Raw genomic sequence first — 12,320 nt, 5'->3', positions numbered from 1 at the left:
CAAGGAGCGGGGCGCCGCGGCCACGGGCAAGGACACCATGGGCGACCTGCCGCGGGACCCCGGCCACGTCGTAGAGCAGCTCAGCCGCTCGCTGCAGACCCTCAAGGACCGCCTGGAGAGCCTCGAGGTAGCGGCGCGCGGGGGAGCGCGAGGGACCTGGGAGGACGCCCTCGGGTCGTGGGGCAGGAACGGGAGGAGAAAGGGACGGTGCATGGTCCAGGCCAGACGCGCTCTCCCGCGGAGTGAGCTGGGTGTGGAGGTAAAAGGTTGGGGGGGTGGGTCTCGCTCTTGCTCGGCAACTTAATTGGGTCGCAATCCTACCGCCACCCCCCGCGCCCGTTTGCTGAAGGAAGGGGTTAAATCCCCTGAGCACCGGGACTGCCCACTGGACCCACCGTGCACTTCCTGAGGTCCCGCCTAGGGACCCCGGATGGCCAAGCCGGGCGCGAAATACTTGGGGACGGGGCAGCTTCCTTCCTCTTCTGCAAATCTCCGCGAGCCGGGCCGGTCCAGCAGGCCCTTGCGGGATGCTGCGAGGCTCCCGCGGGAGGTCAGCTGCCTTGGGCATCTGGTGTTTCCTTTTATAAATCCGATCGGGTTTGACCAGAGGGGGTAGAGGCCTGGGGGTGGGGTACTCTGCGGGAGGCGAGCGCGGGGTGGCGCGTCACCCTCGACCCCAAAAGGCGCGTTAGAGGAAATCCCTTGTTAATTTCAAAGACGCCTATGTCTTTGAGTTGGACCATTTTAAGGTGCCCTTCCTGATTGCTTTGGGGGAGGTGACTTTATTCCGTTCTCTCTTGGAAGATGTGTGTGGTTTGGAACTTTGAGAGGGAAATCTTCAATTAATTTTCGTCTTTACTTTCCACCCTTATTTAAGAAGTGTGGACATTTCTGTTAATAGCGTTTATTAAAATACTTCTTAGCAAAATTAGGTTTAAATTACAGGTGGTAATTATTGCAAAATTATTTGAAGGTTTCTTTTGGCACAATAGCTAAATACAGTATTTCCAGCATCTGTATATCCTCTGATTCATTATGATTACTAACAGCTAACATTTCTTGAGTGCTAAATATGGGTCAGGCATATTATTTAACTTTAACCCTTGCAATAATGAATGGCACGAGGCAAGTTTATTATGTCCATTTTACGATTTGGAACACTTAGAGTAGAGAGGGACAAATAGCTTGCCAAGGACTCAGGACTAGGCAACGGCAGGCTGTCTCCAGAGCCTGAATAATAGTAGAGGAGTAAAAGAAATAGGAAGTGTGGATTTAGAAACAGCATTAAAAACAAAATTTCTGGAATTCAGGATAGTAATGTTTTATATCTGTCATTTTCCAGTAACATCTCTGCAAGTATAGTTATTTACCTTTGTGACATTCCGGACCTCGGGCGCTGTTTTCCTTTCTAGATGAATGCGCATCAGCTTTGAGTACCATCGATTACCTCTTAAAAAAAAAAAACTTAGCTGTGTTTTGGTGTTTATCCAACAAAGAATTAAAGGTGTTGGTTAAAATGTTGACTTTTTAGTAAGAGGAGAAAACAGCTTTTTTGAGAGGCTAAAATGAGATTTACAAGTTGCATATATTGCAGCAAAGTTACTCTTGTCTGACTTTGAAATCCTTTCCATACCCCCCCCCCCCCCAAAAAAAAAAGCATCAATGAAATGCTCCTCTTCCTGCCTTTTTTGGCATGGTTTAATGCTTGCGTTTGGGAAGCTTCTGCCTGTGTTGTCAGGCATGAGAAGCTACATTTCACAATTTCTTTTCAACTGGCCCGAATACTTCTCCCTCTTGTGTCCCCCCCTCCCCTACTGAAAGCATCAGCTCAGAGTGAACGTGTCAAATGCGGGGCTGCCCAGCGACTTTCGTGAGATGCTCCAGCGGCGGCTGGGGGAGCTGGAGAGGCAGCTGCTGCGCAAGGTGGCCGAGCTGGAGGACGAGAAGTCCCTGCTCCACAACGAGACCTCGGCTCACCGGCAGAAGACCGAGAACGCGCTGAATGCTCTGCTGCAGAGGGTGACTGAGCTGGAGCGAGGTGCGTTGTTTTGCTTATTTCTGTGTCTGGGAGTGGCCTGGTTTTCATCACTGGCGGTCAGACCCAGAATTTTGGTTTATGACGGCAGTGATTGTGGCACAACATGGACGTGGTTGGTGGATGTTTGAGCAAATAATAAAGGTGACTGACCACAGTCATCTCAGGAATTAGCCTTTAGCCCCCAGCCCCACTGGCGTTATCCATGGAAAAGCAAATGCACTCAGGACCAGCTGATATCCCACCTCCTGCCATGTGGGCATTTCAGTCCCTTCTTAACTAGTCCTCACAGCAGATTCTGTATATCTTTCTATTCTCTGCTCATACTATAGTGGGTAAGTTTTTCCCACTGGAGACAGGCAAAGGAGGAATCAAGGGCTGTAGATAATTCAGATCACATTATCAACCCCCAATCCTCTGGGTGGCCTGGGTATGAAGTTTTAAGTTTGCTGGCAGTGGTTATAGGATTATAATCTTCTCAGATGCACTAACCTGAAAAGGCAATTTCAAGTTACTCAGTTTCATGAATTGATAGGAGAACGTCCAATGACTCATTTAATGATATTGGTCAAGGAGGGCCTGATGGAAAAGGGATGGCTTACTGTTCTGTTTTACAGCCAGTATCCACAAGCTACAGGTCTCCTTCATCCTTTCCTATTCTCTTCCTCCAGAAAAGTCTGTCCTTTTTTCCCTGCCCTTCCCAGAAAAGTGTGAGTGTGGCTTACCTGTTAGACTTGGATTCTTTTTTTAAAAAACTTACTTATTTTTTAATTGACACATATTGATTGTACCAATGTATGGAGTACAGAGTTATATTTCAATGCGTGTATATGATGTGTGATGATCAAATCAGGTTAATTAGCATATTCATCATTGCAAAAACTTATTTTTTTGTGATGAGAGCATTTGAGCTCCTCTCTTCTAGCCACTTGAGAACATACAATAAATTATTGTTAATTGTATTTGTCTAGCACTGTTGCACACTGCTAGAACTTATTTTTCCTATCCAGCTGTAATTTTGTATCTGTTAACCAACCTCTCCTTTTTCCCCTGCCCCCCTTCCCTTCTCAGCCTCTGGTAACCACAATTCTACTCTCTACTTCTCTAAGCTAGACTTGGACTCTTGAGTTTTCAAAATACCTTCCTCTCTGCCTCACCTCTGCTGCTGGGTGTCCTCAGGAGGCTCATTAGGGCTTGAGAGCCTTCCCTGAAGGTAAAGCTGCTGCAGCTGTGGCCTTTCTTATGTGGCGGGAGGAGGGGAGGACAGCACCTAGTCACAGGTGGGTGTGGCTCCCTTGGCCCAGCCTTATCCACATTCAAGGCTACAGGATGGACACCCTAAAGTTATTTAGTATCTTGAAAGGGGGAGCTGGAGAATGAGAGGGGGGCTTCGCCAGGGCCGATGATGGCTGTATACCTCACTTGGCACAGTGGCCAGGTTGCTACAAGGAGGCGGGTTAGTAGAAGTCTGCTGAGTTAGAGCATAGCGTGGTGCCAGGCAGGGTGCTGAGTGCTTCACCCTATGAGATAGGATTTCTGTTCTACCCATTTCACAGATGAGAAAAATGCTCACTTCTCAGCTAGGCATGTGTCATTTGGGGAGAGGGGACTGAAGTGGAGCCTGAGTCACTAGCTGGTGAGCAGCAGCAGTCACATAAACCTGCGCCTCCCCATTCTCTGTTTTCTGACTGAAGTTGGTGCGGCTTACTTTAAGGTCCTTCATCCTGGTTTTGGCCACCCAAGAGCTGCCACTTTGTGACTTTCCCTCTCACCCCCAGCCTGTCTCTTCACAGCCAGAAAGAACCAGTCAGGAATGGGGCCCAGCCAGCCTGATTCTGGCACCCACACTCTTGATCCTTAGGGTTTCATGGAAAGCCCTTGGAGCTTGTCTGGGCTCTACCAGGGCCAAATCCCTGACTGACCATTCTTGCAAAGTCCCCAGGATTTGGTCCAGAGAAGTAGCTCAGCATCTATTGTATACTGCCCTTTGACCCCACCATGGGAACTCTCAAATCCTTCTCTGTGCTCCACCAACTCAGTTCTGGGATAAATCTTTAAGGAAAGTGATCATTTGCTGACTGGTTTGTCTTCTGGTCAGTTCTGTAAGTTTATATCTGTTCTGTTAGTGACCAATATAAAGGGATATGTAAATGCCCAGCCCCCAAATAGGAATAGAAAATATACCATGTTGCTTAGAAGCTTCTAGCTGAGACCAGAGGAAATAGACCTCAACCACGGGACAGGTGGGGGGCTATGGGGCACTCTGGCCTTCAGTTTGTCATCCTCTGCCTGTTAAGTCCCTTGTTCTAGGCCAGATACTCAGCTGTGAGTTCCATACTCTGTCGTTTCTAGAACTCCTGCAACAACCCTGTGAGGTAGGTATTAGTTCAGGTGAGGGACTGCAGTCAGAGAGCTGAGTGATACCTGCATTTATGTGGCCAGCAGATTTTCCAGCAGGGATTGAAGTTGGTGGTAACCCCAGAGGAGTAATGGAGCCTGAAGCTGTGTGTGGGCTCCCGCCCTGCTGCACATGGGGCTCCCTGGAGCCCAGCACTGAGCGCCCGACCTCTGCATGTGAATGCTCCTGCCTCCTGGGTCCCAGGGATGCTCGTTCTTCTTTGTTATGTGACCTGCCTGTCTGCAAGGCCCTCAAGAGTCTAGCCCCACTGCTCAGGCACAGCCCAGCTTGGTGCTGAAATAAACATTGGCACCAAGAAGACCAAACTTTCTCTTTGCTAGCCCCAGGCTGCCCGCCCCTCCTTAGCCTTGTCGACCACCTACGGTTCCTGATTTATTGGTCAGGCCCTTTAATTCCTTAATTGGCTTTAACTAAGTTTCTTCTGAACCTCCAATCTGTTTTATTTAAATAAAATACACCAGCTTTCAGGGTAGAGGCCCCCTCCTCTGTTGCTCAGCTCTCTCAGCTCTAATTAAACCTATCTGTTGTCGCCGAGCTAACGATATTACCGACACTGAGCCATTAAATTGGCAAGCCTGCCCACCTGCGGGCATAGAAGCTATTTCTCTTTATTAGATAATGATGCCTTCATTAAGAACATGGCCGTTTGCCACTTGAAGATTAAGTACTAGTGGATACATGTAGTGGAAGGAGGGACTTCTGATCTTTGCTGTGTCATTCACTCATTGGGTGACCTTGGGTAAGTCACCTCACTTATCTGAGCCTGAACTGTGCAGCCTGCAAATTCAGGGAGTGGGGGCTTTCTGTTTTTTTCTCTCAGTTTTGCCTTGACTCTGGCCTGGCCCTTCAACTTCCGAGGTGACTGGGTCTTTCCTGTCCTTGACAGGCACTCAGCAGCTCTGCAGCCTGTGCTGAGGGGTGCTCTGCCTTAGGGGGTTAGGATGAATCAGGCGAGACTGTACAATGAGCAGATACAAGTAAATACTACTTGGGGAGGCAGATTCTTGTCTTCATCTGCTGCCGGTTGCAGAGAGGTTCAGAGGGTGACACTGGCCCTGCTGCCCTCCTTTGCAGAAAGCCCTCCTTAGATAGGGATGAGCCATGGCAGTAAAGAGCTTCTCTTATGTATTATTTACTCTGACAGAAAATGAGTTTGGGGGATTGTGATGGAGAACGGTTTACCTATTCTGGCCCCTGCTCTACAGAATGGGCGACGAAGGGACTGATTTTATTCCATAGTGACATAGGCAGCCACCTCCATCAGTTCCGGCTCCAGACAGCCTGCCTGTCTCCTACAGCCATGGAGATTGTCTGGCCCCTTGTGGGTGCTTCATAAATACTTGTTGAATGAGCAAGGGGTGTTTCGGCTTCTTCACCAGGAAGGGTCTGGTCCCCAAGTAAGAGGAATGCTTTTGCCATGACAACTGACAGGATCAAGCAGGATCCTGAAAACTTTGGAATCTGTGATAACAGGACAGGGGCTGATAGATCAATTTTGAGCTCAAACCAAACTATAATGAACATTACTTAAACCCATTTAAGATTTGTTTTCAAGGATTTTAGAAGTGCCATTTACCTGGGGGCCCAGGAAAGACTAGAAGGGCCAAGGCTCTGACCAGGTATGTTAACCTAAGCTGGGAGGGACCTCTGCATTCATCTGTCTCCCACTGGTTCCAAACTGCAGGAAATGGTCAATAAATTCAGTCTTCTCTGGAGAAAGAAAGGGCAAATCAGGAACAAAGCAGTTCATGCCAGGGATTTAGACCCAAAAGCCACTTCTGAGTCAAGTCATAGTGTCAAGACCCAGGAGCTCGACTCCTTCTCCTCCCTATGGTGATTCTTTAGTGTGAGAAGTGACACGGACTTACTCGCTTGACAAGTGTTTATCAAGTGCCTGGGTCTCTGTAAGACTTTCTTTCTCCAAGCCCAAGTCCCATGGTTCCAGACCCTATCTTTGCTGGAGAAGCCAAAGGAGGAGCTAAGATTTCAGGGAAGTACCTGGGGGTAAGAAGACTTGGCTGAGGGAGGGGTTTCTGGCTTCATGTAATAAGAAAACGAAAGCTACGTTGCCTCTATCCCCTTCTCGAGCTTTCTAGTCATCAGATATGACACTGAAAGTAGTCATAGTAGTAACCAGAAGGGACCAGAGCTATTTTCTTCTGAATTTAAAGAGACCTCTTTTCCTGTCCTAAGAGATGGAGCTAAGTTCTGTAACTTTCCCAGCGCATTGCCCACGAAATATTCCTTTCCCTCTTTCCTTTCCTGGGCCTCCTTGGGGCCCTTGTACTTGTGACTTCTGTGTAGAGTTCTCCTCCCCAGGTCTTGCCACAGTGCCTCGACTCTTCAGGATTTGGTTTCCAGCTCAGATTCTACTTCATCTCTGCCTTCCCTCCACTGGGCCACTCCCTTCCCAGCAGGAGTCACTGTCTGGCCCACTCTTATTAATCTGCTGCTTGTTTTGTGTCTGCCTTCCCCACCAAAATGTCACCTCCCTGAAGGCGAGGACTCTGTCCTGTGCATGGCCTGATGGTAGTACTTTGAACAGTGGCTGGCATGTGGTGGGCTCCCAGTTGCTCCAGGGTGCGAAGAACCCAGGTGAGATGTGGCTCTGGGCTGTGCTGGGGGTGGGGTAGCCTTACACACCTCCGGCTTCTCTTCTCTCCATCCAGGCAACAGTGCGTTTAAGTCGCCAGATGCATTCAAAGTGTCCCTCCCCCTCCGCACAAACTACCTGTATGGCAAGATCAAGAAGACACTGCCAGAGCTGTACGCCTTCACCATCTGCCTGTGGCTGCGGTCTAGCGCCTCGCCGGGCATCGGCACTCCGTTCTCTTATGCGGTGCCTGGGCAGGCCAACGAGATCGTGCTGATAGAGTGGGGCAACAACCCCATCGAGCTGCTCATCAATGACAAGGTGAAGCCTGCTGGCACTTCTGCCCGCCCCTGATGGGGTGTTGGAGGGAGCCTGATAGCTTGCCGGCCGTTAACACAACAGATCATAGCCAGCCTGTGCTCTGCTCTGTCCACAGAGCAGGGGCTACAGAAGGGTGTCTGCAGGGCTGTCCTTGTCATGGAAACAGCTTTGCACAGAGCCAGTGCCACTTCGGGTGGCTGGCAGGGGAGGGACGGGGGGAGGCAGCTTGTTGAGAGCCAAGTTGTGGGTCCAGCTAAGAAGCAGCAGAGAGGCCAGTCACTGAGGCCATGGGAGGAGCAGGAGGAGCAGGTCTCTGCATGCGGCCTGGATTGTCACAGCCCTAGGCCAGTCAGTGAGGCTGCTGCCTGGAGCTACACTGATGAAGGGTGTGTGTGTGCACACGTGTGTGCAAGCGTAAGAGACTTCTCATGAGCATCTTTTTTGAGGGGTCAGGTTTATTGAGATATAATTTACAGATAGTAAAATTTGGCCTTTTAAATATACAGTTCAGCCAGTTTTGACAAATGCACCCCACCACCATAATTAAAATATAGAATAGTTTCATCGCCCCCCCCCCACCGCATTCCCTCACCCTCCTTCATAGTCCACTCCCTACCCCAGCCTGTGGCAACTGCTGATCTGTTCTTTGCACTTGGAGTCTTGCCTCTTCCACAGTGAATGCCCCCTTTTAATAGACTGGCTGGTTTCCACATCCAGGAGTGTGGTCTCCTCGAGAGATCAGCTCCAGGCCTCCTTGGGACCCTCAAACAGCCCCACTCATAACTTTCATTCTAAAGTCAGACCCAACGTAACAAACAGAGGATCCTCAAATCCTCCTCACTGGATCTGAACGTTCGAGTGGCGACACTAACTCCCTGGCTGATGAAGCCACCTGTGGTGGTGGGGGGATAGCCCAGCCCCTCACACTGTCTGTCTTCACTGAACCACCCTGGGTGGAGTTTGTTTAAGTTGGAAATGCTGTGGAGTCGGCTTGCTGGTCTCCTGGTAGCAAGCACTTCTCTGAGCCAGGGATTAATTGTTCTAAATAACACACTAGGACATAGTAGGACTGAGAGCCTTGTTTCCTCTCTGTGTAGACTTCTTGTAAACATCTAATTCCTGGGAGGAAGCTTGGGGTTGCTAGGAGACCAACAGTCACAGTGGGGTAGTGCGCAGTTGAGCCTGTCTGAAGTGTCCTCAGGACTCCTGGAGGACCCTGTCAGGTTGGCAATGTCCTTCCTCTGGTTCTGCATGCAGTCTGTGCGTGCATTACACACACACACTCTCTCTCTCTCACACTCATGCTGACATTCATGCTTGGACCCTCCAGTCCTCTACACAAGGAGGACGTGACACACCCCCCAGCACACACACAGGTCCCTGAGTGCTGCCATGGAGGTTTGGGACTTTGGCTGGGGAGTGAAGATCCCTGATTTGTTTTTCTGGATCTCTAGCATGGAGTACTCAGGGCCAATGTGGAAGGGTTGTCTCTCACATCTGCTTGGTCCTTGGCCAGGCTGGGGCCGTCCTGGGGCCAAGGGCTTGTGCTGAGGCTGCCTGCTTCCTCTTGAGTGTCTGTGTCACACACAGTGGGTAGGATCGGGCATGTTACCCACGTGGTAGGGAAGGAGAGACCAAGCAGTCTCCTGGCTTCCTACCCCGGGGGACCAGGAGTGGGGGCGGGGACCAGTAGATCCTCACCTGCACATTGCTGCCCACAGGTCGCTCAGCTGCCTCTGTTTGTCAGTGATGGCAAGTGGCACCACATCTGTGTCACCTGGACGACACGGGATGGCATGTGGGAGGCGTTCCAGGATGGGGAGAAGCTCGGCACTGGAGAGAACCTGGCCCCCTGGCACCCCATCAAGCCAGGGGGTGTACTGATCCTCGGGCAGGAACAGGTGGGCTCATACCCTCCCAGGGACACCACAAAGAGGGGCTGACTGTGAAGCAGCACAAGGCCAGCTTGCAGGCTGTCCCCTCTTCCCACCCCAGGCCCTGCTGTCTGCCCCCAGACCTGGCCTCTGTGGCCTGACAGCCAGCTCAGATGAGCGCAGCACGGCCCATGCTGTCTTGCAGCCTGAGGGGCTATGTGCGGGCTGGGGATGTGGCCTGCACTGGCAGGGACTGGGTTTATATGGTGGGTTCAGACAGATTCCAAAATGGAGTGTGACACAGCTGAGGGTCCTTGTGGTCATGGGGTCATTTTGAGACTCAGGCTTCAGCTTCTTTCTAGGGAAGAGGCTGGGGGAGGGCATCTCCCAGGTATCTGTCTGGATCTCTCGGGGTACAGTACTGGCTCTGGATGCTGGGGCTGGTATCTTCCCGGAGCTATTTGCTCAGAGTCTCGACGCTGACACCCAGCAAGGGGCACTTGGGAAATGTGCATGGGTGCTCAGCTTGTGGGGGATGGGTGGGGGGGAAAGAGTAGACCTCGGGGGCTGCCCCCAAGAAACTTGCCAACTAGGGGAGGGAAAGTCCAAGAAGTTGGCTGCCTGGGCCCATAAGAGTTGACGTTTCAGTCTGTGTTTGAGGTTTGAGGGCGGACAGTGAAGGAATAAATATTAGGCACTTAGGGAGGCTTTGAGTTTGGTCCCTCCTTGGCCCACTCCCCTCCTCAGTTCCCCTACTCATCTCCTCTGGAAGTGGCCGGGATCAGGAGACCCAGTACTAGTCCTAGCTTTGGGACTTTGGGCAAGTATCTCCTCATTCTAGCCTTAGTTTCCCCTGTATAAAATGGGATGATTGGAGTAAAGCCTGGGAACTTCAGAATCTGCAGAAATCAGTGGTCAGGGAATGTGGTCAGAGTGCGGGAGCCAAGGAAATGCTTAAGCTCCCTCCCGCCAACCCGTCTGTCTCCCTCACATTTGCCAGAAGGCTGGGAGGGTACGTTTGCTTGTGAATTTGTCCTGATGCAGAGTACTTGTTTCTGTTTCCCAGGACACTGTTGGGGGCAGGTTTGATGCCACTCAGGCATTTGTGGGGGAGCTCAGCCAGTTCAACATATGGGATCGTGTCCTTCGTGCACAAGAAATTGTCAACATCGCCAACTGCTCCACGAATATGCCGGGCAACATTATCCCTTGGGTGGACAACAACGTTGACGTGTTTGGAGGGGCTTCCAAGTGGCCTGTGGAGACCTGCGAGGAGCGTCTCCTTGACTTGTAGCTGGGATCCAACTGCTGCTGTGGGAAGCTCAGGGCCACTTCCTCCCCCAGTTAAATTGTGTCAAAACTCTTGCCAGAATTGCCTGGGGACCCCAAAGTTCACTCCCAGGGAATCTCTAAGACTGAGGCTGTGTGGCAGCATTTGTCACCGGCTTATTTGTTCCCCATTAAGGTTTTGTTGTTTTCTGGGAAATGCCAGAATCCCCTGGGAAGAAGCCCTGAGCCCCAGGTGGGCAAATATCTGACTTCCTGCTGCAGGTGGAATTGAGTTCATAAGCCCCTCTTCAGAACTCCTGTAAATGCTAGTGTAGCCCCAGGCCTGCCCACCCTCTTGGATCCTTGTGTCCCATGTGCACCTCTGTCTGTCCCTTTTCACAACTGTGCAGCTATCCCGCTGAAGTGGCTGCGTCCCTTGTGCATTGAGTGCATCCCTGTTGTCGGCTGAGCACGCAGCAAAGCATCTGCCCCCTGATCTGCAGAAGGGCCTTTCCCTTTGTGTTCTGTATGTTGTGAATCTTTCACCTCTGGAGCTGGTGGAGGAGGACAGGCTTTCCAGACAAAGGCCTGCCTTCCCCAAAGCAGAGGGGGCGGCTGTGGCTCCAGAGAGGAGGCTGTGGGGATAAAGAGGGACTCAGAATGGAGAAGGGCCCCTGCCTGTCCTCTCTTCCTTGGCCACATACTTGGATGGGATTGTCACTGGGTACGGCTTTGAAAAGCCTCTCTTCTTATCTGGTGCCAAACGTTCATTCGCAGCTTCTACAGCCATTCAGTATGGTTTGGGGGATTTGTTTTTTCCCAACAGAAAAGAATAACCATCAGAAGAGGCTCCCATTGTTTGATGTTTTGCCCCACTGTGAGGAGTGTGCTCGTTTTTAATTCATGTTGATTCCAGCAAACATTTGCTGGTCTCCATCGAGTATTTCCCCCAGAACTTGTAAAGAAAATGGATGTCATTTGGCGGATAATTGCTTAGTGACTCCAGGCTGCTTAATATATTGGACAGAGGTAGTAATTTATTTTAAAGAGAAAGTGATTACATGGGGAAATTTATAAAGCTAAATATTATATATTTTATTTTTCATACATGTTTGAAGTGCAGATCTGTGGAAATTCCATTTGTAAGACCAAGTTGACATGCCCATCCTGACATTCTATGCTACAAGAACTCTTCTGATGATGGAACTTTGATTAAAGTGCACTGGAAGATGCTTCAGTGTTTGTTTTCCCCACCTCTGGGACTGAGGGTGGGGAGGGCTGGGACTTTGCTCCTCTCGTGATGGGCCACTCAGGTCTGGCTGCGGTGGGCACACCTGGGCCTGCGTCTGGCAGACTCAAGGGAACTGAGGATGCTTGAAGGAGGGTGTGGTCCAGGTCTGCACCCCTCCCACCTTGACGCCAGGCTCAGGCTGTGGGTGCCCAGCAGGCTCTGCCCAGGCTCCTTGTCCCCAGCCTGTATCTGTCCTCTCAGCCAGGGGATCAGCTAGGGGACCTTCAGCTGTGTTGCAGGTGTGACACCTGCTTAAAAGGTGTAAACACAGAACAATTACAACTACTTTTGGATCATACAGCTGGTAAAGGACAGAGCTGGGAGCAAAGCTGGCCTGTGGCTCTGAAGGCCCTGTCCCTTCCACTGCTTGCTCCCAGTCACCCCTGTTCTAGTCTTGGCTCTGAGGGGCCTAATGCTGCTGCATCCTCTCAGAGCCACCTCTGTGCATGCCCATCTGGCCTGGGCTGGTGAGTTGATAGTCTTTCCACCTCCACTGCTAGCACTTTCCATTTTTCTAT

At 50.9% G+C, this 12,320-nt stretch overlaps 1 protein-coding gene across 1 annotated transcript in view; it reads left to right on the top strand.

Annotated features, from left to right (window-relative positions):
• NPTX2 (neuronal pentraxin II) overlaps window positions 1-11,743 on the top strand; it is a 121,384-nt gene extending 109,641 nt beyond the window's left edge. The window contains exons 5-9 of the mRNA XM_008570061.1: window positions 5-127; window positions 1,822-2,038; window positions 7,124-7,368; window positions 9,090-9,269; window positions 10,309-11,743. Of these exons, the coding sequence (XP_008568283.1) occupies window positions 5-127; window positions 1,822-2,038; window positions 7,124-7,368; window positions 9,090-9,269; window positions 10,309-10,536 (993 nt within the window). The 3' untranslated portion in view covers window positions 10,537-11,743. The remainder of the gene's footprint in view (window positions 1-4; window positions 128-1,821; window positions 2,039-7,123; window positions 7,369-9,089; window positions 9,270-10,308) is intronic.
• Window positions 11,744-12,320: the final 577 nt, after the last annotated feature.

This window comes from Galeopterus variegatus, unplaced genomic scaffold (genome assembly GCF_000696425.1).
Source record: "Galeopterus variegatus unplaced genomic scaffold, G_variegatus-3.0.2 Scaffold566, whole genome shotgun sequence".
NCBI classification, from domain to species: domain Eukaryota; kingdom Metazoa; phylum Chordata; class Mammalia; order Dermoptera; family Cynocephalidae; genus Galeopterus; species Galeopterus variegatus.
The sequence above is the reverse complement of the archived record's forward strand: the minus strand, read 5'-3'. Positions and strand labels throughout refer to the sequence as shown.